This window comes from Aricia agestis, chromosome 19 (genome assembly GCF_905147365.1).
Source record: "Aricia agestis chromosome 19, ilAriAges1.1, whole genome shotgun sequence".
NCBI classification, from domain to species: Eukaryota; Metazoa; Arthropoda; class Insecta; order Lepidoptera; family Lycaenidae; genus Aricia; species Aricia agestis.
The window spans coordinates 191,030-218,624 of record NC_056424.1 but is presented as its reverse complement, the minus strand read 5'-3'; the positions used below and the strand labels follow the sequence as shown (position 1 = coordinate 218,624).

Here is a 27,595-nt window from a genome sequence, read left to right as displayed (position 1 = left end):
ATATCACAATGAATCGGAAAGTTAAAAGCAATAGTTTTAATATTACTTATTATTAAAGTAATAAAAGGGTAAGTCCGGACAATTTTTCACCTATGTCTATAGTCTACTGAATTAGTGCTAGGCAAACAGATACTCATTGATTTAGCGTTTACTTAGTATTCTGGACTTACCCTGTGGCCAGATTTAGCCTAATTACCGTACTATCTTAATATTTAATATTTATTTTAAAATTTAAATATGTACATTTTTTTTAACTTTAGACACAATATGACTCAAAAGAAAAAATACTGGAAACTGAACTGGAATGGAAATTAACAAAATTTAAATACTTTAAAATATACACAAGTCCTAATTTCAACCTGAGTAGGTACGCTTACAAACTATTTCACGATATCGCTATTTGCTGGCTGTATCGCATCGAGGTAATCCCATATACATCAAAGAGTTAGCGGGAGGGATCAAGGTAGAAAACGTTCAGTTTAACATGGCTCTATGATGTCCAAAGTAACGATTTTTTGCGTGCTGTGAAATGTAAATATAATGGACGACCTCTCAAGGCGCTGAGCGTGCCACGGACCACGTTTATAGCATGTCATGTGTTATAACTTATAGCATGTCATGCATGGTGTTATAGCGTGTCATGCATTTGTTGTAACATGACACGCATGTTGTAGCGTGATACGGATTGTGTTGAAGCGTATTCCGCATGGTGGTATAGCGTGTTACGCACGTTGTAGCGTATCAAGCATGTCGCGTGTAACGCTCGTGAAGGACGAGGGGGCTGGGGGTTGTTCAGTCGAGGGTGAGCGTGCGGAAGGTGCCGTACGCGCCGGCGTAGAGGTCGTTGAAGTCGGCGGCGGGGCGCGCCGTCTCGTCCACGCGCGCTTCGGACATCGACTTGAGGTAGTCGCGGTACTCCGGAGTCGACAACAATTCCATGCACTCGTCTGGAAGAGAAGTAGGCGAATTAGTCGACAGATAGACAATCAACCTATTAAAAGAGACAAAAAAGCAACTACTTTTTTATTTAAATATGAAAGCTAAGAAATATTATGATCATAGCTATCTTATTCAAGTGTCAATAGTTGATTGAAAACACGAGAATCGTATTACATATTAATTATAACATACATGCAATCATACACACAATATTACATAGTAGATACCTATGTTCTATCTGTAACTCTATGATGCACTGTGAAGTGCTTACGATTTGTAAAGCCTCTTTCGAAGGATTTTAATAGATGTGTTTTATTTACTGATTCAAAGAGTGCGTTGTTACACCTGGCTAGGTTAACCTCGAGTTTTCGATGTCACCCTATAGCCTATCGCATTTTAGAATTTATTAGTAATCTGCAAAAAGATAACCGTCATATAACGCTGCAATGGATCCCTTCGCACGTCGGTATCAGGAGAAACGAGGAGGCAGATCGCGCGGTCAAACAGGGCTTTGACTGAGGGAATCGTTTATCGCTGTCTTCCCTTGCACAGTGAATTGCTAGGTAAAGTTAAAGTACAATATCGACAACTATGGCAAGCATATTTTGATGAGCGGTCGCTGAGTAAGGGAATATGGTACTTACAAAACAACACAGTGGGAGCCTCCTCGTTACCCATGGTTTGATAGATTATCTATGGCTAGAAAAGATATAGTAGCAATGCTAAGATTGCGCTCCGGCCACATTCCATCAAACGTTTTTAAATTTATGATGGGTAAGGTTGACTCTCCAAATTGTGCATTATGTGGAACACCTGAACAAGTGAACATGTACAACATGTATTGATGGAGTGTGGTCGGGGCGAATCCCGACGTAGTAGCCTCGGTGATGGTCTTTTAGGAAATATAGGAGTCTGTAATAGTTTTCTAGCCTCACCTAATTCAAGGGAAGCCCGTATCCTACTAGACATATATTTAGATTTCGTTGTAAGTAATATTTAGGTATAGATCTATACTAATATTATAATTGAGAAGAGTTTGTTTGTTTGTTTGTTTGAACGCGCTAATCTCAGGAACTACTGGTCCGATTTGAAAAATTCTTTTATTGTTGGATAGCCTATTTATCGAGGAAGGTTATAGGCTATATTTTATCACGCTAAGTATAATAGGAGCGAAGAAATAGAGGAAAATGTGGAAAAAACGGGGAGAAATTATTTGAAAGGGCTTATTTGAACGCGCTAATCTCAGGAACTACTGGTCCGATTTTTTTTTATTTTTTTTTATCTATGGACGCTTCACACCACGTCAGTCTGGCCCCGTGCTAAGTACAAGGACTTGTGTTACAGGTACCAGACAACGGAAATATATTTAATACTTTTATACTATACATATAATTAAAGATTTTTATTATATCATACACATATTTAATACACATCCAGACCCGGGAACATTGAAAACTTTTTGTTCCGTCGGCGGGATTCGAACCCGCGACCCCCGGCTTGAGCTATCAACGCGCTCACCACTGAGCCACAGAGGTCGTCAAATTCTTTCAATGTTAGATAGCCCATTTATCAAGGTAGGCTATAGGCTATATTTTATCACGCTAGAACTTATAGGAGCGAAGGAATAGAGGAAAATGTGGAAAAAACGGGGGAAATTTTATGAAAGGGCTTATTTGAACGCGCTAATCTCAGGAACTACTTATCCGATTTGAAAAATTATTTTAATGTTAGATAGCCCATTTATTGAGGTAGGCTATAGGCTATATTTTATCACGTTAAAACTAATAAGAGCGAAGAAATAGAGGAAAATGTGGAAAAAACGGGGGAAATTATATGAAAGGGCTTATTTGAACGCGCTAATCTCTGGAACTACTTATCCGATTTAAAAAAAATATTTCAGTGTTAGATAGCCCATTTGTCGAGAAAGTTGAAGAAGGCTATATTTTATCACGCTAAGACTAATAAGAGCGAAGAAATAGATGAAAATGTGGAAAAAACGGGGAAAATTATATGGAATTGCTTATTATCTTATGAACTACTGGAGCAATTTTTATGTTATTTGGCAAACATGAGGAATAGACCACGTGAAGGGACATAGGCTATTTTTTGCTGCAAAATGTACGGTTGCGTGAAATTCCTAAATTACGCAAGCGAAGCCGCGCGGAACATCTATACATAATAAAATCGTAGGAAAGTCAATTCTGTATATTGAATATTTTTGTACAATAAATAATACTTGGGATGTGATCTACTATGCTAACGCGGACGAAGTCGCGGGCAACAGCTAGTAGTACATAATGACCGGTGTTTGTGGCCAAGCAGCTCCACAAACTGCCGGCGGTATCGACGGACTACGTCAACGTCTCCAGCCTGCTCCAGAAGTTCAACATCATGAGGTCAGAGCTGGACGAGATGCGAGGTAGATTGGATGCCTCGGAATCCACCATCAGTGAGTTACGTAGTGAATTATTACAATTAAAAAGTAATAATTCATTATGTAGGTCACCCGAGCATCCGATCGACTCGATAAATATGCGTCGCGGAGCTCAGCGCGACTCGCCGTTTTGCACGTCAGCGAAATCGAGTGGGTCAGCAACAGCCGCCGCCGTCACCGCGTGACGTCGACACGAAATTGAGGCCATCGACTCAAGCGAAAAATTATGCAGACGTCGCTGCTTGCCCCGCACCGCCCCCGCGGGCAAAGGCGAGGGGTGCAAAGGAGGGCCGCAAGGCTGAACATCTTCGGCTCGACAGGGATGAGAGCAGGAGGTGCGACGAGGAGGGCTTCATTCTGGTGGAGAGGAGGAAGAAGAGGAAGCCCATCGTCCGCAAACACCGCGGCACCGCACCTTATGTGCCCGAGCTGCGCCTGCGGAGCGAGGTGCCCGGGCAGCATCGCGGCGTCGTAATGCTGGTGGAGCACGGACGAGCTGGAAGCACATACACCCTCATACAGTACTCACCCTGCAGCTCATCGAGCGAGCGCTCCGTGCCGCCGTAGTCCTTGGGCAGCATCGCGGCGTCGTAGTGCTGGAGCAGCTCGTCGGTGCTGCGGTGGAGCACGATGCGGTCCATGATCTTCTTCTTGAGGAACTGCTTGAAGAACGAGATGAGCGTGTCCACCACCTTCGACGCCGTGATCAGGTGCACTCGCTTCAGCCGGACGCCGTAGCTCTCCTGTAATGTGAAGTTTTGTACACTTTGAGAATTTAGTTTGGGTCTGTTCGCGTCTTTTTGAGGTTCAATTACCTTTTTCACAATGCACAATGTAAGGGGACTTTAATAGGAATAGCTGTAGGTGCCTACGGGCTGCGACCCCGTTGCGCAAACCGTAAACCGTAGATTTTTCCAAAAGTATCTTATGCCCTTTCCCGGGAATTAAAGTATCTAAATTCTACATACGTAAGTATCACGTTTTATCAAAATCGACTCAGCGGTTTGAGCGCGAAGAGATAATAGAAATACAGACAGACAGAAAGATTTTCGCATTTATTATAGTATGAGTTATGTGCATTTTAATTTTGGAAAATTAATCAAGAATTTACCAGTAAAGTCACAACGTAGGTCACAACTCACGATATAGCAACGGTAAATATTACACGTTATAGCAAAAACGCATATTTTGTCTGCATACGTAGCTGTCAGCTGTCTGGGTGTAGATGTAGAGAACTCTATAAGTTATCCATATCTATTGTATTTGTTTGATTCATTATTCAATAATAGCTCTTGATAGCAGTAAGCCGGTGCCGGTGCCGGTGCCGGTGCCGGTGCGAACACGCAATGTCAAGGTAGTAGGTAGGTACCAATCTAAACAATACAATATTACTTCTGGACTCCAGTTTATCAAGTTATACCGGTAGTTACACAAATGGGTATTCTTCCTCATAGCATCCGCTATAAAGTAATATCATGGCGGACGAGTTTGTCCCACGACCGCGAATAGCACGTAATAAGCCTTAATAGGTATTAGGTACTGTCTTGCTCGCTCACTAGCAGCGCTATACCTAAGTAAACACTAAACACTACACAGAAGCTACGTACAGTACATATACACCATGCATCAGAATACAGGTACAGTGGGCTAGGTACAATCACACGCCTTACATCAGAAGCCCAGATATGAGGTAGGTACAGTCACACATACCATGCATCGGCAGTAAGGTACCTACAGTCAGCGATCAGCGGCAGGGTACTGTCACACACACCACTAACCTACAGTCAGGTACAGTCGCACACACACACAAAGATCTAGGTACAGACGCACACACTCACCAACATCTAGGTACAGTCGCACACACTCACCAATATCTAGGTACAGTCGCACACACTCACCAACATCTAGGTACAGTCGCACACACTCACCAACATCTAGGTACAGTCGCACACACACACAAAGATCTAGGTACAGTCGCACACACTCACCAACATCTAGGTACAGTCGCACACACTCACCAATATCTAGGTACAGTCGCACACACTCACCAACATCTAGGTACAGTCGCACACACTCACCAACATCTAGGTACAGTCGCACACACTCACCAATATCTAGGTAAAGTCGCACTCACTCACCAACATCTAGGTACAGTCGCACACACTCACCAACAGCTAGATACAGTCACACACAGCACGCGCCAGCAACCAGCAGCCAGCAGCCAGCAGCCAGCGGCCAGCTGCCAGCTGCCAGGTACTCACCAGCAGCGTGAGGTAGCAGTTGCGCAGCTCCATGAGGTTGACGTTGGCGACGGCGTCCTTGAGGTCGGTGCCGCTAATGTCGTAGATGAGCACCACGCCCGAGTTGTAGTCGTGCAGCTTGAGGTAGTCGATCGACTGCGGAGAGGGGGGACCATATAGTCATGGAGTTAGTCGCTATTCTTCGAGAATCGAAATTATATGACATCAAATTTCAATTTTTCCACTAGACTAGAGGCGTTAGTAAAAACTAAAATCCAATTTTAACCTCACTTCTTCAAGGCATACATTGAACGGTGGCAAAATTTAGCACTCTCGTTAACCTTCAAAAAGCAGTCTATAGACAACAATAAATAATCGAGCCATATTTTGCTAGCTCCTAGCAGAACGGAAATCCTATAAACAAAATTTTGCACGTGTTAGATTACTAGATTATAAATTATGTAATATAGATATAGCGCCATTGAACCTCGAGTCTGACATTATACTTGCTAATTTTCTGAACTTAATAAACCGGAATAAATAAATAATGGAAGTTATCCCAAATCTCGCTGCCCTTACCGCCGCGAAGGTCAACGTGCGACAGAAGGTTTAGGATAAATACAAGTTACAATCCGCGTCTTTTCGGAACTCAGGTAAAAATGGATTCAAACATAATTACTTAAGTATGTATATAAAAAATTTGGGACCTAGTGGAGGTTCCAGAGGAACACCTATGTCTTTATTGTTTTCAGATGTGTGAATAATTATTATAAATATTTATAAATGCGTTTGGTCTATGCGCATATTATGAACATTTTAAAATTGGATATTATGGGGTATTATAATACCCTATATCCAATTTTAAATTGTATAATATTATTATTTAATATTATATTATCTTTACTGTACATATTGTATACTACCTATTTACATAATATTATTTTAACATTTTCCTTCTAAAATCTAGCGTTCAAACTTTGATCCCCTAAATTAAGTCACAGGTACATTATAGCTTTGCCTTGTATCATAATGGCGTATTGTAACTGTGTACAGTTCGTCATTTTTCCCGTATTATTGCTAAATCCATGACTCAGGACATTCAGGAAAATTATTGCAGACACTTTACGCAATTTTCACTTCCTGATGAAATAAGAATACTAAAACAGCCGGGCGGCCTTACAGATTGTCACATTACACAGAATTTGACCATGTTATATTATTATGTACGTAAATACTAAATAGTTTCATACATTATTAATGTTCCTCGTCGCCCTTGCAGTTTTGTTTCTTCCAAGGCATACAGCCTATACAGTTATAAAAGCTTGAATGGAAAAACACAAATATATACAAAAAATGTATTTAATGAAGGAGGAGGAAAATTTGGCCCAAAATTCTTCCTCAAACGGTTGAGTTCTTTGACTTTGGCAAACCTCTCGAATCGCGAGTCACGGAACTCTCAAAAACTTTTGGTATAATCTTAGATCGATATTAGGTAACAGGAAAAACCAAAAGCTCTTGATTAATATAACCGGACATACCTCATTACGAATAGTAATATTATCTATCAAGTATTATATACCTAAAATAAGATTTGAATCATAGAACAACCTGAATAAGTAAGTATGTTTATTTTTCTGTATCATAGAGAAAAATAAACATGATTATAACTATTAGCTTGTCGACTTCTTCTCTATTTCACTATAAACTAATATTATTTACTACGTTTTTGCAATTTAGCGGCAAGCGGCAAGCGATTATCGTAAACGTCAACGCCAACGCCAACGCCGCAAAATGTATGGGATTTGATATTAGTACGTCTATTCGCTAGCGAAGCGATGACTTGTGTAAAATCGCATACATTTTATTAACTTTTACGATAATCGCTTGGCGTTTTATTTTACTACGGCTGGAATGTCAGGATACTCACGGAGTAGATGAACCGATAGACGCAGTCCATGAGCGCCGGGTCGCCGTACTTGCCGGTGAACTTGCCCACGAACATGCGCCAGTGCTCCGGCGTCTGACGCGGCAGCGCCAGCAGGTAGCTGCACCACATCACACAATATGTTTAATTATGCTAGCAGCTCGTGGCATGATCACAGATATAGAACAGCAAAGAATAGAACTAGTAACAGATTTTAGGTAATAAATAGATCTTCTTTCTCAATTTGTTACTTTGGATAGTTTATATTTTTGTGTGTGTATACAGTATACCTATACTGTACTCGGCAAAACATGGCGGTAGCGATAAAAATTATCCTATATGTCCTTTCCCAGGACTCAAAGTGTCTCCATACCAAATTTCAGCAAAATCGGTTAAGCGGTTTAAGCGTGAAGAGGGTGCAGACAGTCACACACTATTTCGCATTTATAATATTACTGTTGATTATTATTTTTACGCAGGGTTATCGTTTGCTCGAATTGACGCCAATGGGCGAATTCGAATGAAATAGTTATTGTGATAATTTCATTGCGTCTTATGGGATATGCGTGGCGACGCAAAAGAAGCCCTAAGGAACGGGCGTTCGTGTTCAACAATTTTAGGATTACGTAGACAGCTACGAAAACTTATGCTCAGGGCTCACTCCTCTGCAGTATGCAAATGGACGGCATCGGAAACATTTCGGAAACGTCCGCATCTTTACCATGGGGCTCACGCACATCACTGAGAATTCGCATAGCACCACAAATATTGGCGCCAACAAAATTCCTATCTCAAAAAAATTATCTCTTAGACTACGGTTTCACGGTCAGTCTGGCATAATTTCAGTCTATCAGTCTGTGACGTCAGAACGATGACCGAAAGGAACATAATAAAAAACTTGAGAGGTGTCAACTGTCAAGGGACACCCGCCCCCGTATCACGTATCTTGCGAGAGCAACGCGTTAGCAATTATTGTGCGATAATTGCTCCAAAATCGCAATTTCGTATCACGTATCAGCCAAAACAATATGATTGCAATCGATCACTATACATGACACCATTGTTTGTGACATTCATGACACCCAGCAATCACTCGCGCGATTATTGCTAGTGGATTATTGATCGCTATTTTTACGTGATTAGGTAGCCGGACGGGAGTCAATAATACGAGTCTTATATTTCTCAACACTAGAGATCGCGCAATGGTCAAAATTCGACATCAAATAAAAGAATTATAAGTTTCCAACGCTTTTCTATTGATATTCTATTGTCAAAATATTGACTTTATTTTTTTTAGACATAATTCCTGTGTTAGTCTCAAATTAATTAAGTCAAATGATGACAGACTGGCCGTGTATTATATTTCTTCGCTTCATTCTTCGATATATAATTAACCAAAGTAGTGCTTTGCATCCCGCTAGGCAATACGCGTTTTTTTTCTTAAGAGTATGTGGGTACTCGACAAAAATATCTCGTCTGGTCACTCGCTCGTCAGCGCCCTCATTCTTTGTTAACGCGAGGCAACGCGAACACGTTTACTAAGTAACCATGCTAAAGGACAGCGCTCAGAAGAAAATTGGTTATTATTATTAAGATGATTGAGTCAGTGTTATAAGTAACTAAAGTCAAGTGTTATTTTATCATGTAACAAGAAAATACATGTAAGTACTATTAAATACTTAAATAAACGGCAGGCACTACCGAGGCCTAGACGAGCCAATTATATTCAATACTAACCGGCATGTACTACGACCGCGAGTCAATTAAACGTACAATGTGTTTGGACTGCGAGTTTTTATCACAATCTATAATATTATGTATGCTTTATCTGTTCTATAAATAGAATTACAGAACTATATGTTTTCCGGATTGGGGGAAACAACTGCAGGTGATTACTGCAATCATTTTATTAACCGGCATGTACTGCGACTGTGAGTCAATAAGTACAGTGTGTTTGGACCGCGAGACCTTTTACACAATCTATATTCTATATGCATCGGAATTGATTGCGGATCTCTGACGATGTTTTACCTATTCTATAAATAGAACTATATGTTTGCCCGATTGGGGTAAATAACTGCAAGTAAATTACTGCAAGTGTTTAATTATATTAAGTTATTTTATAAACTGCCATAATGTGTGGATTGACTGCGGGTCTCTAAACACAATTTATATGCATCGGAATTGACTGCGAGTCTCTGACGATGTTTTATCTGTTCTATAAATAGAACTATGCGTTGGCTGGTTTGAGGGTTAACAGCGAGTTATTTTATAAACCGCCATAATGTGTGGATTGACCGCGAGTCTCTAAACACATTCCTTATGCATCGGAATTGACTGCGGGTCTCTGACGATGTTTTATCTAAAAATAGAAGTAAATTATGTTGGCTGGTTTACGAGGGTTAACTGAGAGTTAATTACTATTTTAAATCAACATAATGTATGGATTGACTACGAGTCTCCGACAATGTTTAAAAATAAAAATTAGCAACTACCGCGCGTTTTCCCGCGCTCTTAGTTTTATAAATAGAACTAAATATCTTTGCCGTTTTATAGAGAACAGCTATTTTGAGCTAATAACTAGATTGACTGCGAGTCTCATCAGTTAACAAACAATGCGCGTCCCGCGCGATTCTTTTATTCTAAATATAGAACTACGATTATAATTTATTATGTCTGCCGGTATATAATTATTATTATTAAATAAGTTTTGCACCAATGTTGGGACTCGGGATACACCGCGAGTGTATAACGAAACCTACTTAATATCTACGTAACGTGATAGTTACTACCCTCAATATTTTTTGTAACATATTTTATCGACAAATAAGTCGATTATAACAAGCAATTAAGCTACCGCAATATTTATATTTTTGAGGTCACTAAGACCAGACAATCGGGGAAATATAGCTAGAAGCGACCGATATACGGTTCGATCAGGTTATGAATGAACCCTAAGCTTTCCCACTCCTAAACCAGGTGGATTCGGAGTACCGACACCGATAGAACCGGACCAGATCCGGATAGATCCAGGGCTCCTACTGACATTAGGTGAACCCTCGTTGGATTCGCCAGATTATGTTTTTAAATGACCCCAAAAACAATTAAGATAAGCTACTGCTTATAAAATATTCCTGATAATAAGTGTTGCAGATCGATTCCATTTCGATCGATTATTAATAATATCATTAAATAGATTTCACCTGACAAAGTCTCGATATTATCAGACTTATCAACAGTATCTGACTTATCTCGATATTAATTATTATCAGACTTATCAGATAAAATATTATCAGACAAGACAACTTCGTAAAGGAAACCTATAACACTCAGACTCGATAAGTCTTGTCTCAATATCAGACCGAGATTATTATGCTTTCGCTGGATAATTCCAGTATTTGTTCTCAGAGACATACTAGAACATCCCATCAATCGGGTATCTTTTGGGCTCTGACAAACCCTTCCCGCTACCCGTCAAGGGGGGGGGGGGGGGGGGGGGGGGAACTGGTAACCGTTGGCTGGCGCCGCTAGTACTGTACCGCTACAAAACCTTCGAGTTCGAAGAGCGTTGAGTCGACTAAACGCTCAACACCGCAGCAGTAGTGCTGACAGTTATTTTTATATATATATGTTTTACAGATGTTACTATTATGATTATTGTGGGCTTAATACAGCTATCCCCAACCCGCAGCCCGCGGGCTGCATGCGGGCCGCCGCGCCGGGACTTTATTTGTAGCCCGCGTGATGTTAAACCATTTTGAAATTCACGCCCACCGGAAAATCAAAGTCAACGTGAAAGTCTTTCACTTGTAAATCGTTACTTTTGAAAAACGTTATTTTTAAACCTAAAAATATTTGTTGCGGCCCGCGACACCAAGACCAAAAATGTTTGCGGCCCGCATGTGAAAAAATAAATAAATTAGGGAACTTCGTTCCAAAAACAAAAAAAAAAAAACAGATTGGAGACCACTAGCTTAATATATTATACATCATGACATCAATAAATTATTAGAATTTAAAACTATATCTTCGTGTACCCCCACCGAAGGTTACCTTATTTCAAAGATTTTCTTTTCCCCAAACAAAGCGGCGGAAAATATTGTATTATATTTTAAATACTATTTTTGAATTATTTTAAATTTGAAACCACTTCGTAAGTTTATTTCGAAATTACATATTAATTGGGAAAATTACTGTACAACTTTAAAGCCAATACCCAAAAGTGGATATCTAGCAAAAATAGATTTAAAAGCCTACTTCTTGGTTCCTATTAACTCACTAATCCATCGAAAGATTTTTCGAATTTACAAAATTTTAAGAGCCGTAAGTCTTGACGTACAGACTATCAGATGCGCTAATATATTGTTTTTTTTTTTGACAAAAAATATAAAAAGGAAAACCAAACCAAGCGTATGCTTTATTACTACTAGACTTACCACGCTTTAACAATATTAGTGTTCTAGGCGACAATTCTTCAGCGTTAGGCGCCCCTTTTTTGTTTACGTTTGATTGTTAATAGTGCAATGGGTGTATTAAATCCACAACAAATATGTAAACATTTAAGTCTTAACGTCTATAATATATATTAATATAATATAACTAGCTGTCCCGGCAAACGTTGTTTTGCCATATAAAGTATTTCGCCCATACTATTATTTTATTGAAGTGACTAAATAAGTACCTATGTCACCATGGCAAAGTCCATGATTGCTATCCCGTCACACAAACAATGGTCGCCGTCAGTCTAGAGTTGTAACAATTTACTATTATTTATTCAACAAATTAATACACTTACCAATAATATAAAGAGTGGATGTTGTCCGATTCTCAACCCTAGCCGATATGCTCGCTAAGATTCACGAAAATCGGTCGAGCCGTTTCAGAAGGGTTCAACCACGCACACGGTGACAGGAGAATTTTATATATTAGATATATTATATAATAATATATGCCTATTAAAACGGAATAATATAGAACAGTTAAATCAGTGTACTATTCGTGAGCTAGCTCAACTGATAGGTGTTTTGACACCTTCATATCCTGATTCCTGACTCTCGCCGCGGAATGCAACTGGTTTTTCAGCGATTAAAATTTTTAATACTAAATAAAATATGCAATGATAAATACGATAACAGAATCACACTTATTTTTGAATAATAATTGTTAAAATATTCAGCCTGCAGGTGGACCGAGAACACAATATTCTCAACTTTCAATCATAATAATATTAATATGCAATAATCACATTATCGACGACCACAGAGCCGGACCCAGTTAAAGCAGTAGACTCCTTAAAATTTATTCTAAAATACTTTACTTCGACTTAGATTTTAGATAAATACTCTCTTCAATCTTATTAGTTAATAGACTTATTACAGAGATCTTCGTCCGCTCCATCGGAACCTTAGCCAAAGAATTTGACAATGGCTGTAATACAATATCTTCTACAGCCATCACTGCAATGTCATTGTTTATGAACAATGTTGACATTATTAGTTGGTCACAGATGAATGTGTGAAGCATCTTTCGAAAGAAGCTTTCCGGTAATAAAAATCCTAGCTCATACCTGAGTAGTATAGTACCCGGGATCCACTTATAAATTATTTGCTTTTTCTTGCACTCTGTACTGAATACTGGTCATTTACTTAAAACTTTCTGCCTAATAAATCTCGCCAAAATAAGAATTACGGTTTTAAATAGCGATATCAAAATTTATATTACAAGGACACCAACTCCCGGGCGTGATCGGATCGGTGATGTTATTAAATTATGTAATTCTATTTTATTAAAAAAGAAGTTATACTTAAATTACTACGCCGTGCGATGGTTATTCAAGATTATATTAAATAGGATAATGCTACAGTACGGGATATTATTGCTAACGTTTAACGCTCTGCACAAAACAGCCACTTCCCAGTTGGTTAGCCGCTGGATAAAGCAGACCGTGCTGTGCGAGAGCGGCGCGGCGTCGATACGAGCGTCGACACGGGGACTGAGACTCGACACGATTAGTAAGACGACAGTCGACAGGCAGGACTAGCGACTCCAATACTTCCGCTATTTCCCTTAGCCATAATTTTATTGACGAACAAAGTTTCGATGAATCAGTTATAATATAATCACCATGATCCCAGTATGTTATCATTTGAATCACAAACCATAGAGGTCTGTTAAGTTTTGTTTCTACTGACTATTATTTTTATTTATGGCCATAATGTTAAATTCTTTCTCGAATATAATGATTGCTATTCAATTCATAATGTACCAGTACATAATATAATTGTAAAAAAAAAAAAAAAAAAAAAAAAAAATCTTTCTTTCGTTACTCTGAAAATCTACTTTGGTTAATTATATATCGAAGAATGAAGCGAAGAAATATAATAAATGATCAAACGAACTTACCAAGTGAAGTTCGATCATTATTATATGAGTCGCTTCATTCGAAGATATAATCTCCCTCCCACCCAGTCTGCACGAAACTATGTTTGCTGCAGTACCCAAAGAAAGAAAGAAAGATTTTTTGCATTATCTCTCTCTAAACATAATGAGGGCGCTGACGAGCGAGTGACCAGACGAGATATTTTTGTCGAGTACCCACATACTCTAAAGAAAAAAAACGCGTATTGCCTAGCGGGATGCAAAGCACTACTTTGGTTAATTATATATCGAAGAATGAAGCGACTCATATAATAATGATCGAACTTCACTTGGTAAGTTCGTTTGATCATTTATTATTTGTCTAACAGTATTTAAGATTCAATATAAAAAACTAAACTATTAACGCCCTCTGCCCCTACCATGCAAGTACTAATAAAAAAGGGTCGTAACAACTTTTCAGTCTAGCCCACGCAAAGCGCAACGCGCGATAAGGAAAAATGATCGAATTCGCACAAAACTGCGAACTCGATCATTTTTGGAACGCAGTGTTCTAAAAATGATCGAATTCGCAGTTTAGTGTGCGAGGCCATGCTTACTATTTTAGTAGTACCCACCTTTTCCCCCTGAGCATCTCGAAGTCCTTCTTAAAGTCGAAGATGCCGAAGTACTTGGGCATGAGGGTGCGGATGGTGCACATCTTGTCCAGCAGCAGCTTGGCGCGCTCCAGCGACCCCTTGCTCATCACGATCGTCGCCTCCAGATACTCCGGAGCTGCGGGATCAGGAGGTTAAACGTTAGTGCCAGCTGATACTTACACAGTAAGTGCTTAAAATACTCATTCATACAGGTACCTCGGCATCTTTTTCTGGACAAATAATAGCGTGGAAGCCTATGCCTTTTAACTGGTTGGTACACTATATCTATGCGATGGTGACACAAACATCATCGCTAAAGTAGGTAGCTTGGATAAAAGAAATGCAAATATACATTACACAAGTTCTTCCTGTTGGATATTTAATACTTTCTGTATAGAGTACCTACAACGGGGTATGACAGCTTGATGGTCTCTGTACATATTTGATATTAGGATACTTATACTGAAATTGCATACGTACAATATTACTCAGAAGATGTGCAATTTTAATTAAAATAATACCTAAATATACTTAAAACTGTTAGAATTGTGTAATTTGTCATATTTTTATTCGAATTAAAGTTTTAAATAATTTCGGCACCGCTGCGCCCGTTGAAATCTTTTGTATGTCCAAACTGACACAACGAAATAATATAGGGCTCGCTTGTAGGCTTGCTTACATTTCTGTTGGACTCTACCTGAAAAGTACTTCCAATGCTGCTAGACAATTTTGTAACAAACCGATTTTGATGAAATTTAGTTATGTCAAAGTTATTTTAACGCGCGGGAACCGTACGCTTCAGGATAGAAACTATCGCATGTCAATCGTATTGTATCGTGGGATTGTTCAAAGTATTTACCCACCTTTCATAAAAACTGCTTAAAAGATAATTCCGTATTTGAAATACTAGTGTGGAAACAGTATAGGAGAAGGTGGTAATGTGGCCCCCCACTTTGTTTATCAAGCATTATTTAAAAAATATAGGAGTCAGAAACCTAAAAATACATTATGGTACTTCTTATTCATTTGTTTAAACATGTCCTATTAGGGAATAAATAAAACTCGTGCAGGATAATCGAAAGTTTTAATTATTCTTAATCAATCACATTTGGTATTTTGAGATCAAGTGATGGTAATGTGACCCCCCCCCCCCCCCCCCGCCCGGGGATGTCACATTAAATATATTGCAGAAAACTTAAAGGCAAAAATCACAAATGTAATAGTCACCTTTGGAGCCTCCACAGTCCACAGTCTACATTGCCCATTAGTCAAAATTTGATACTGTGCCCATGGCTTTCCAACTATCGAAATAAAATCACACACACTTAAAAAGTTTCACCAGTCGCAAGTTTAAACTCGATCAAATGACAATCGAACTTGACAGCCTCTGTTGGATTTGTATGGTGCTAAATTAGTAGCATGCCGCGAGCATCTCGTTCCACCAAAATTATAATGGATAGCGTTGTTAAAACATTAAAATATTGAAGGGGGTTAATATATAATATGCAGGGGCCATATTAGCCTGTAACTCTACAATAGGTACAGATAGACGATAATTATAATATGACGATATTTGTGTAGTGTTGTTGTAGTTTTATTAATAACTCACACGTTGGGAGTAACACGTAAACAACATTAATAAGTATAATATTTTTACATATTAGGCAGACGGATTTAGGTATTCAATATAATAAACTCAAACTGAGCAAAATATTGCGATTTCACATGTTTTTCCGCTTCACAACAAAAATACTCAGCTGTTTTATCTCTTTCTAAATATGTTAAATTCTCGTGTCACAGTGTTTGTGCGCGAACTACTCCAAAACCGACTCAACCGATTTGAATTAAATTTTGTATGTATGTACCAGGTACCTATACATTCGTTAGGCCTGAGAATAGGTTTTTATCTACTTTTTATATTGATAAAGACCTCTGCGTAATGTTCCCTTGATGAACCGTAATGAACCTCGACTCAAGGCCTAATCCTAACAAAATTATAATTATTTTTTGGGGTGATCGAAGTTTTTGGGGCTAATTTTTTTTAGTGTGTAGAGCGCAAACACCATCTTGGGAGTATGACTCTTAAGATACTGTCTCTTAAAACAGTTTTTAATTACTTTATGTAAATATAAATTATTATGTAAATTATGATATTTATTATGTTGTTTAATTTAAAACAAGACATAAGTTGAGGAGTTTTGCTTTTAAGCTTTTATAAAGCTTGACTGCTTTTCATGACAGATTATAGTATTGTAAATGCAAGCTGTTCATCATCAATGCAAGCTGTTCATCATCAATGCAAGCTGTTCATCATCAATGCAAGCTGTTCATCATCAATGCAAGCTGTTCATCATCAATGTACTGTACTACTATAACTTGTGGTGTAGTATGTACTTATACTTATTGTATATACTGTATTATATTTTACTGAACATATACATTATACAAGTAGTAATAATATGTTAAGTTTAGCTTTTACGAGTCATAAATTATATGTTGTGGTTCACATGTTATTTACTATAATTATTTATCTGTATGTCGTCTGTGCCTCGACCTGCCCTCTACCCGATGTTTACCGCTCTGTAAAATGACATAGCTAACACATTTTATTAGTTTAAATTATAATTTGCATAAAGGAAGTTTGCGATCGTGTTACGACATTGTGAACTGTATATTACAATAATTACTAATATTGTTCGAGATCAAATTATCATACTCGTATTATGTAAGCAGGTCTTATTTATGAGTTTTCAGATTATTAACTATTGCTATAGTCAATTTTTCTTCAAATTGATTGTTATAATATCTAAAAAGTAGAGTCATAAAATAAAGTCTTCTACTGTTTTAGTTTCCATAAAAAAAGTTGCTTAATTAATTAATTTTTTAAACAAAAGAGCACCGTGGCTACAGTCGATTTAACCTTTAATTCAATAAAGTTATCAACTATTAATATTATAATATCTTAAAGATACTGTGAGAGTAATTCTTGAAAGGTCCAACATACATTTATTAAGCTCAAACTCAAAGTGTTATATTCAAAACTAGCGACCCGCCCCAGCGGCGTCGCACGGGTACACCCAGGCACAGGGCGTACACTCTGGGGAGCGCAAGAATGGCCAGACCAGTGAGGCCTATGTATAGGCCTATATATATTTTAGTGTTAGTGTTAGTTTTTAGTATAATTGTATGTATGTTAGTCTATAAGGTATTTATAATATGGGCCAATATAAATAAAAAAATAGCATTCAAAATCAAAATCAAAATTGTTTTATTTCTGAATAAATTTAAAATAAATGTTTTCAGAATGTCCTACATGTTGCCTACCACCGGTTCGGGAACTAACCCGGCGAGAAGAACCGGCGTAAGAAACTCGCACGGGGCCCACTTTTTTACCAAAAAAAGTAAGAAAAAAAATTCATCTTTTAAAATAAAGTTTACAATTTTGTAACTAAGTATTATATACAATATCCATATACATAATTGTAAGTCCTATAATAATGAAGAAGTAGCCTTGCAAGAAGCCATCCTACTCCCAAGGTGTGCCATCGTTTATGAAATCATTAACCTTATAATAGGCTTTGGCACACAAACGTTCTTTAACTACTTTTTTAAATTTATTAATGGAAAGATTTTGAACGTTTTCTGGGATTTTGTTGTAAAGGCGTATACATTGACCTTTAAAAGATTTACTGACTTTACTAAGTCTGATCACCGGCATATCTAGCTTGTGCTTATTTCTAGTATTCCTAGAGTGAATTTCACTTTTAACTTTAAATTTACTTATATTTTTTCTAACATATATTACATTATCCAAAATGTATTGAGAAGCAACAGTTAGAATACCAATTTCTTTAAATTTATCTCTCAGAGATTCTAAAGCAGACATTTTATAAATAGAACGTATGGCTCGCTTCTGCAGCACAAATATTGTATTAACGTCGGCAGCGTTTCCCCATAAAAGGATTCCATATGACATCCTACTATGAAAATAACTAAAATATACTAATCGTGCCGTGTCTTCGTCAGAAATTTCTTTAATTTTTCTGACTGCATATGCTGCAGAACTGAGCCTACCTGCTAGATTAGCAATGTGAGGACCCCACTGTAATTTACTATCAAGTGTAATACCTAAGAATACAGTGTTGTCTACTAAATTCATCTTCTCATCATTTAACCCTAGAAGCCCAAACATATTTTTCCAGCTATAAAGCCCAATCATACGTCACAACGACGTGTATATAGTAAAGTCACTCGATTTCACCTTTTTATTTTAGAATATGCAGATTTTTTAAATTATTTATTTAAAGTATGTTATAATGAAATGAAAAAATGCAATTTTAAAAATATATAAATTTAATTAATACTACAATAGACAAAATAACAAAAAAAATAACAAAAATGAGATTCTCAGGTTTTTTTCTTATAATAATAAAATTTCTATATAAATCAACTTTTTAAATGTTTCTCCTAAAAATTAAATCATCTCTTATCAATAATAAATAAGAAAATGTATGTAATTCAGTCTCTAAATACATTATTCACAAATGTTAATATTATGTTCTCCGCATACCGCTTTTTTGCATTTAAGCACTGCGATTTGGTCATCCGCCTTTTTTATAGGAACAAAACCCACGATATCGTCGTTTTATTTGGTTCAGGCTCATCACATGATGTCCCTGGTATTGTCTGTGGTGCAGGTTTTATTATATTCGTTAAATTTTGTCGCACATTCTTCAACAAAGTAGGTGTCTCCAAATTTTTTGCCATCCACGGTTCCGTCAACTGTGTGCTCAATATCTCCATAAAGTCTTTACGACTAACTGGTTTTTCCCTTTGGTTTACTTTGTTATGAAAATATATAATATAGGAATTCACAAAAGCCATGTTTAAAATACCATAGAAGACCGCCATTGGCAACCTATAAGTTTTCCTATAAGAACTAAACTAATTCCGGAAAAGATGCAGGATTTTGTGGGTTTTATGGTCCATTTTCTGGATTTGTATTTTCCACGTAGTCCACCACTTCATCTTCTACGTCACTCATAACATCATCATGAGTAACACAATCTTCATCTTCAGATTCTGTATCAAGTGCCAAAACATCATCTTCATTTGCCAAAATAGCAGCAATTCCATCTTAATTGAGCTGCCGACTGGACTTCATGGTATGGTTGGATCCAAAAAGTGAATATAGAATGGAAAACCACTCAAAACAAAATATAATTAAATAAAAATCCGAATAATAAATCATCAAAGCTATTAGCAAAAGTTACAAAAAGCCCAAACATACGTCGAATCGACGTGTAACATGTGTGTAACAACAAAATGTCGGAACTTACCGAAGCGAAACAATCGTCCCCTGTTTCGTCTCGGCGGCTACTAAGTTGGTTCGGGAGTTTGCAGCGATCCGATCTTGCGCGAGAAAGAGAGAGCAGATTTTCGTCGGAGTATACGTCGAAACGACGTAGATTGGGCTTCTAGGGTTAATACTACATTGGTTTGGACTTGCCTAACATTGGGCAAAGTAAACTTTATACATTTAGTTTTACTAGAATTTAAAACTAAGTTATTAACATTAAACCAATGTACTATTTTTGAGAGAGCACTGTTTACCTCGTCGTAGTTCGACTGTTGTCGCTTCACTTTAAAAATAAGTGAAGTGTCATCAGCAAAAAGCACTATCTCATTATTATTATCCTTAATTGCGCTGGGTATCTATAATATTATCTAAAAAAACCAAGGGCGCAATTATGGAAGCTTGCACAGGGCGCAAAAAAGGCTATTTACAGCACTGTATATAGCCACTGAAAAAATGATTAATATCGTTAGTCTATGATCCTTCACGTGGTCTACTTCTTATCTGTGCCAAATAACATAAAAATTGCTCCAGTCGTTCGCGAGATAAGCCCTTTCAAATTATTTCCCCCGTTTTATCCACATTCTCTTATTAGTCTTGGCGTAATAAAATATAGCCTATAGCCTTTCTCGATAAATGGGCTATTTAACACTGAAAGAATTTTTCAAATCGGTCCAGTAGTTCCTGAGATTAGCGCGTTCAAGTTAGCCCTTTCAAATAATGTTCCCCGATTTTTCCACATTTTCCTCTATTTCTTCGCTCCTTTTAGTCTTAGCGTGATAAAATATAGCCTATAGCCTTCCTCAATAAATGGGCTATCTAACACTGAAAGAATCATCAAAATCCGTTGCGTAGTTTTAAAGATTAAAGGGAACAAAGGGACATGAGGGAAGAAAAGCGACTTTGTTAATAATATAATATGTATTTTTTTTACAAAATAATATTTTCTAAATACTTAATTATAGAGTGTAGCTATCATTTTCTCAACAAATATATTATTATCACGGGTGACGAGGGCAAGGAATGAAGTGCGAATGTCTCGTCGAGATGATGAATTGCGAGTTGCAACAGCGTGCAGCCGCGCCGCCAAGTTCAAGTTTATGATAATTGCCTAAACACCTGCAATTAACAACAACAAAGAGTTGCAGCAACATTACAACAACACCCACACGACACCTACATTAACTTTCAACAATTATTACAATAAAAACAACAATTATTATAATGCAAAGGTTTTCATACATATTATATGCCATCTTAAGGCTTATGAACTTCGGTTGAATTGTTCGAGTAATTATAGTTGCGATAGGAATAATCAAATTACTTATTTGATGTTTTTCCAAAACGAGCGACGGTAGTTGCTTTCCATCAGGTTACCCGTTTGCTCGTTTGCCCCCTTATTTTATAAACAAAATCCCTATTTATGCAAAATTACTCCTAATAAATCATTTTTAATCCAAAAGTAATAAATGATCACCAAAATAATACTAGCATTTAATGTAAAATTATAACCAAAGTATTTTCATCTTGCTATCCAAGCAAAATGACCCAAAAATAGTTGCTAACCGAAAAACAATAAATATAAACCAAATTTGAACTACATTTTGATTTAAAATGAGAAACGAAAGAAAAAAATCTTGTTATTAGATTAATGTAAATAACTCTCATCACCCATACTAATATTTTAAATTAGAAAGGGTAGGTGTCTGTCTGTTACCACTTCGCGTCCAAACTGCTGAACTGATTTACACGTGGGACGTGCGTGTCCGTGTCCGGGCATACTCAGCGCTTGCGGTGCAGTGGGAGGGGACTGCAGGTCGGAGACAATATACCTAACATAATAAGGAATTATAATACTTTTTTGTTAATATTGTTACGGATACGGACACGTAGTGCCATCTAGCGTCAAACCAGCGAAACTTATCGAGGGAACACAGACAATATAAATCCCCTACTCGATTTTACGCCTCCGTGGTCTAGTGGTATAGAGCGCGGCTCTTGACTCGGAGGTCGTGGGTTCGATTCCCGCGTTGAAAACATGCTACATATTTCAAAGTTTGGTTACGACAATGCAGGCTGATCACCTGATTGTCTGACAAGTAAGATGATCCATACGTCGGATGGGCCGCATGTAAAGTCGGTCCTGCGCCTGATCTCTCGCCGGTCGTGTCGGTCTTCCGTCCCACTGGGTTATGAGAGTAAACGAATAGAGAGTGCTCTAGTGTACTGCGCACACACTTGGGCACTATAAAATTACTACTGCGTAGCTAGCCTGGTTTAAATGAAACCGGCCACCGTCACCGAACCATGTGGGAGCTATATATTATACTAGATGACGTTAGGTGTACGATTACAATATGCGCGTATTTTCTAGAAACATTCCACACTTGTTTACGCGAATTGGGTACGATCTAGAATGGAACTTTCCAGTCTAGATCGTACCCAGTCGCAGGCAGACGGGCCGGTAATTCAGTTCGATACGAGCTATCATCAAGGCGACTTAGTGGAACCTACAACTTGGCTACGACCTAGGACAGTACGACCGACGATACGACCTAGATAGTGCTTAGTGTTGGACTTAGTACTAGTGAATAAAGTCTTTAGGAGAGTCAGCAGGTCTTTCTCTCCAAATCCTTCAAACCCTAGCACGTAACAATATGCTTACATTTTTTGTCAATCATAGTATTATTTCGTCAGAAATATCGCATTGATTTGCTCGCTAGGATTTGGTGATCATTTACTATGGCTTTCCCATATGCACTGCGATCACTGTAGAGTGTGACGTCAATTTAGTATACTGTAAAGTGTGAACTGACTTTGCAACCGTTCCTTTATATTTAGTTATACTGATTACTATTTAAAACGGAACGCAATCCCCTAAACTGTGAGCTGCATTTTTTGACGCAGCATTCAAATGAGTTATGAGAGTCACAGGGAACATTACCCCCCCCCCCCCCCAATTCTAAGGTCAAACTCAAAATCTTGCCAAATAATAAAAGGAAATTTCTATCTATCCCCTAACCACCACTGCGTCCGACCTTAGATAGCTGGCAACCCAGAACCGTGTGACCCCCCCCCCCCCCCCAAATTTCAGGCTGCGACGGCGAAAGTACTGCGAGTACCTTACCTCGAAAACGCCAGTACTCACAGACCACAGTAGAATATGGCGACGATTGATGACGTCATATATTTCCCTAGGGTACTGCGGCAGTATTATAATATACTGGCAGTTCATAACGGAACGATTTTTGCTGCAGTGATAGCACTGTGCAGTACTCGCAGTGCATATCGGAACACAGCCTTAATTTGGTAATCATTAATTACTTTATCATATATTTGGCGTTCGATTACAATTTGAGGTGTGGTCGTGACAAAAATAGCTAATATATTGCAATTTTAGACTTTATTTTTTGGGTGTTATGTAATAATTTTTGGCTATCATAGCTTTGGCTATTAGTATTGGTATTAGTGCATTTTATGGTAGTCATTATATTTGTTCCCGTATTGAAGTACCGAATGTTACATTATTTTTATAAATTATTTTTATAAAGCCGTCTGTCTGGATTTACTTGAATGAGTATTTACAGAGTGTAAAAAACAAGTCATAAATTTTTCCTACATAAAAGAAAAAAAAATGTTCTTTCAAAGCTGCCACTTTTACAGCTAACTCTGTATATAGGGGACTCATACACACCAAGTACTATCACTTTGTTTTGTTAGCCACTGTATAATAATTCTAATTAAAAGTGGCTCACAATACTTGTAATTATATCTCATGAAATTTATATAGAACCAGATAGAAATAAAGTGGTGAGTGTTCAGCGCGCAGCGGAAACTTCACCGCTGTCGCGTGAGTATCAAGGCCGCACGCGCGCGCTACATGACACTGACAGCGGCCTCCTCTAATGATCCTTTATGGCAGTTCCATACTTATATCGGTTTTCCCGGCTGTTTAACTTAAATTTTGTTTTTTTTTTAGACTGTATTATTACAGTAATTTAAGTTGAATAACATTAATTAAAAAAATGTATAGCCAAATTATATTTTTAGTAAGTATTTAAAGCTCTAATGGCGAATAAGTTTGATTGAAATTTAACAAACACTCACAGACTCAAAATATAATATCTCCCGGAGCATCTATCCACACCAATCCAAAAGGGTCCATACTCAGTCTGCCAGTTACCCTGTTCAGTGTTCATCAATGATATTCTACTTATACAGATATGTTACGTCCATACTATTTTCCGGCTTAAATCTCTTCCGAACAATTTTCAAATTCAAAATTATTGCAAACATTGACAAATTTGACAGATGAGTGAAACAAAAGATACGAAAAACCATTTACATAAAAGAGACAGTTCTATTTTTAATAGTCGAATCGTATCGCTGTCTCTTTCTTCGCCTGAGCTATGACGAAAATTCGTTTTTTTCCAGATTGTTCAAAAAAATAATTGAAAATGTAAATAATCGCGGTATTTACTGCAATCAAGACATATTGTGGTAAGATATTTCATGTATTTTGTTTACTTTTGAGTCATAATTGGTACATTTTCGAAACACTCACGACGTCATTTTCAACTTATTTAGGTAAGACAAGCGCGGCACGTTCGTGACTGCGCACGATGCAGACTAAATTGGGCCGTATTTGAATCTTCACAACGCGCGCGGTATTAACATAATATCTGCTTTGAGTTTTTCATCATTGGTGTTCACACTCAAGTTGGTGAAGCGATTATGATGAAAATTAGTAAAAATGTTTGAATCCCGGCAAAGGACAAAGACCAAAGTATAAAGTTTGTGAAGAACAAATTATTATGTAGGTACGATCTTGTGCGAAAAGCGGATCTCAGCAACGTTTAATCTGTTATCTGCTTTAATTGCTTATTGTGCGTAGTCGGATTATTGTATTCCCCTTAAGTTTTTATATTTTAATATTTTAATTTATAATTAATTGGTGTTTGATTCCGGGCAAAAAGATGATAAACAGGTTTGCAATACAATATAATGCCAAGTCGAGTTATCTTCGTAATTTATTACGACAATATCCTGTATAAGCTCTCTCGTTTATTAGCATAATCGGTTGGCCCGGCATATTTTTGGACACAATGAAAGAAATAACTTTGTTTTACAAATAATACTAATAATAAAATATCTATAATAATTGATAATTGTGTATACAAACGTTATAGTTACTTATACAATGTTTCGTTCTTGTTTGATACGTTAGAAACGTCGCTTGACGGACAAAGACAAAACACTGCATATTAACGTCTTTTTTTTATGAAATAAGGTGGCAAACGAGCAAACGGGTCACCTGATGGAAAGCAACTTCCGTCGCCCATGGACACTCGCAGCATCAGAAGAGCTGCATGTGCGTTGCCGGCCTTTTAAGAGGGAATAGGGTAGGGTTGGGAAGGGAAGGGAATAGGGTAGGAGATTGGGCCTCAGGTAAACTCACTCACTCGGCGAAACACAGCGCGAGCGCTGTTTCACGCCGGTTTTCTGTGAGAACGTGGTATTTCTCCGGTCGAGCCGGCCCATTCGTGCCGAAGCATGGCTCTCCCACGTTTAAAACGTCTGTTTACACAATGTAGATGTTCTTATTAGTAAGAGGATTGATTTTTAAATCCATACTTAGGTATATCACAAATGCGAAAGTGTGTCTGTCGGTCTGTCTGTCTGTTACCTCTTCGCGTCCAAACCGCTGAACTAAATATATTAGCGAGAGATAACAATATATTTAATGAAACACAACTGCTTTAGACCCATTGTGGATTATTTATAAATACTGTTTATTTCAGTTAATAAACCGCTAAAAGTGCTAAATAATAAATATAATTATTACAAATCGTGGTAAAATATCAAAACTCATTCAATTGTTAACTAATAACCAGTTTTGTAATTAATTGCCCGAGCAAAAAATTTTCACGCCGACACTTAATAAGTTAGTAAATAAAACCTTTTTGTTATTACCCTTTTATTATCTAATTGCTGACTGCATTTTATATGCCAGTTAATAGCAGACTGGGAAGAGTGGGATCTCGGAATTGGCTCCAACGATTTTAATGAAATTTAGTATATAGGGGGTTTCGGGGGCGATAAATCAATCTAGCTAGGAATAATTTTTAGAAATGTCATTTTATTCGTGTTTTATCGAATACCGAGCAAAGCTCGATCAAATAGCTAGTAAGTTATAACTTAATTATAACAATATTTATTCAGCGAATAAAATATAATATTTAAAGATTTATCCAAGGTCTGATTGTATTGGTCTGGTATACTGGAAAATATATACAGCCTATAATACTGGAGTAGTTGTTACGATTAATATTAATGACACCTCTTTCTGTAACATCCAGGTCACCACGATAGAACAAACATAATATTACATACACACCATATTATTTATTATATCTTCCTATCTTTTTAACCGACTTCCAAAAAACGAGGAGGTTATATATTCGGCTGTGGATAAAATTTTTTTTTTTTTTTTTTTTGTATGTTCAACCACTACTCCGCCGTTTGTGAACCGATTTTCAAAATTTTTGTTTCGTTATATTAGGTTTCACTCCAATTTGGTCCCATTTTCACAAAAGTGGTGATTTGATGATGGGATCCATGAGTAATCGAGGGAACTCCTCAAAATTTATATGGAAACATATGGTGATTTTGTTTTTATGAGAAGCATCCTAAGCATAAGCTACCAAAACGCAAGATTTTGCACCAAGGTATACTATGGTTCCGAAGATACTAAGAGAACTCCGGATTCCTTATAGATACAAGTTTGGGAGTTTCGGCGTTGTTTTAAAAACAGAAAGCATATGCTACTATGCAAATTACATTCGTCATCATCATCATCATCATCACTACCATATTATACCATTTCATAGTCTTTTAGATCGAGACTCGAGTTTGTCAAGCGATAATTAAAAAATCTATACCTACTTAATATTATAAACCTGAAGAGTATGTTTGCTTGAACGCGTCAATCTCAGAAACTACAGGTCCGATTTAAAAACTTATCTCAGTGTTAGATAGATCATTTATCGAGTAAGACTATAGGTTATATTATATTATCACGCTAAGACTAATACGACCGAAGAATATCAGTAAAATCTGGGAAAAACGGGGGAAATATTTTTTATGGGAAAATGTACGGTTTCTGTAAAATTCCTAATATACGCGGGCGAAGCCGCGAGGGACATCTAGTATTATATACATATGGGTAGGCCTAATATACGACAAGAATGTCATGTCTCATAAACAGCTGATAGTGCTGGCGGAAAACAAGGCCAAGTGGAGGCAGCACCAACAAGGGCTCTCTCCCTCACATATAAAGAAGAAGGATGAGGTTTAACTCACGGAAGTCCTTCTTGACGAAGTGCTTCTGCTGCTGCACCCACTCGTCCAGGATCCTGACGGCCTCCTTCATCTCGCCGGGCCTGTGCAGGCCGACGTCTTCGCGCACCGCCTCCAGCGTGCCCGGCCGCAGCTCCAGGTAGCGGTGTGGCTTTAGCGACTCCATGGTGCAGGTATACCGGGTGCAACAGGTATCGCGGGTGCAACAGGGGTTGCTGGTGTGAGAGGTATCGCGGTTACAACTGTCAGGCGTTGCGGGTGCAACTTTCAACGTCAACTACAGGACACGACCGCGCTCCGCGACGCTCAACTCTGATCTGGCTCCGCAGC

At 37.8% G+C, this 27,595-nt stretch overlaps 1 protein-coding gene across 1 annotated transcript; it reads right to left on the bottom strand.

Moving 5' to 3' along the window:
• Positions 1-271: 271 nt before the first annotated feature.
• Positions 272-27,595, bottom strand: LOC121736661. The gene is made up of 6 exons (XM_042127992.1): positions 27,269-27,595; positions 14,530-14,686; positions 7,541-7,658; positions 5,635-5,769; positions 3,903-4,116; positions 272-947 (listed from the first exon to the last, which is right to left on the bottom strand). Exons 1-6 carry the CDS (start codon positions 27,429-27,431, stop codon positions 793-795), a joined length of 942 nt encoding a protein of 313 aa, XP_041983926.1. The 5' UTR covers positions 27,432-27,595; the 3' UTR covers positions 272-792.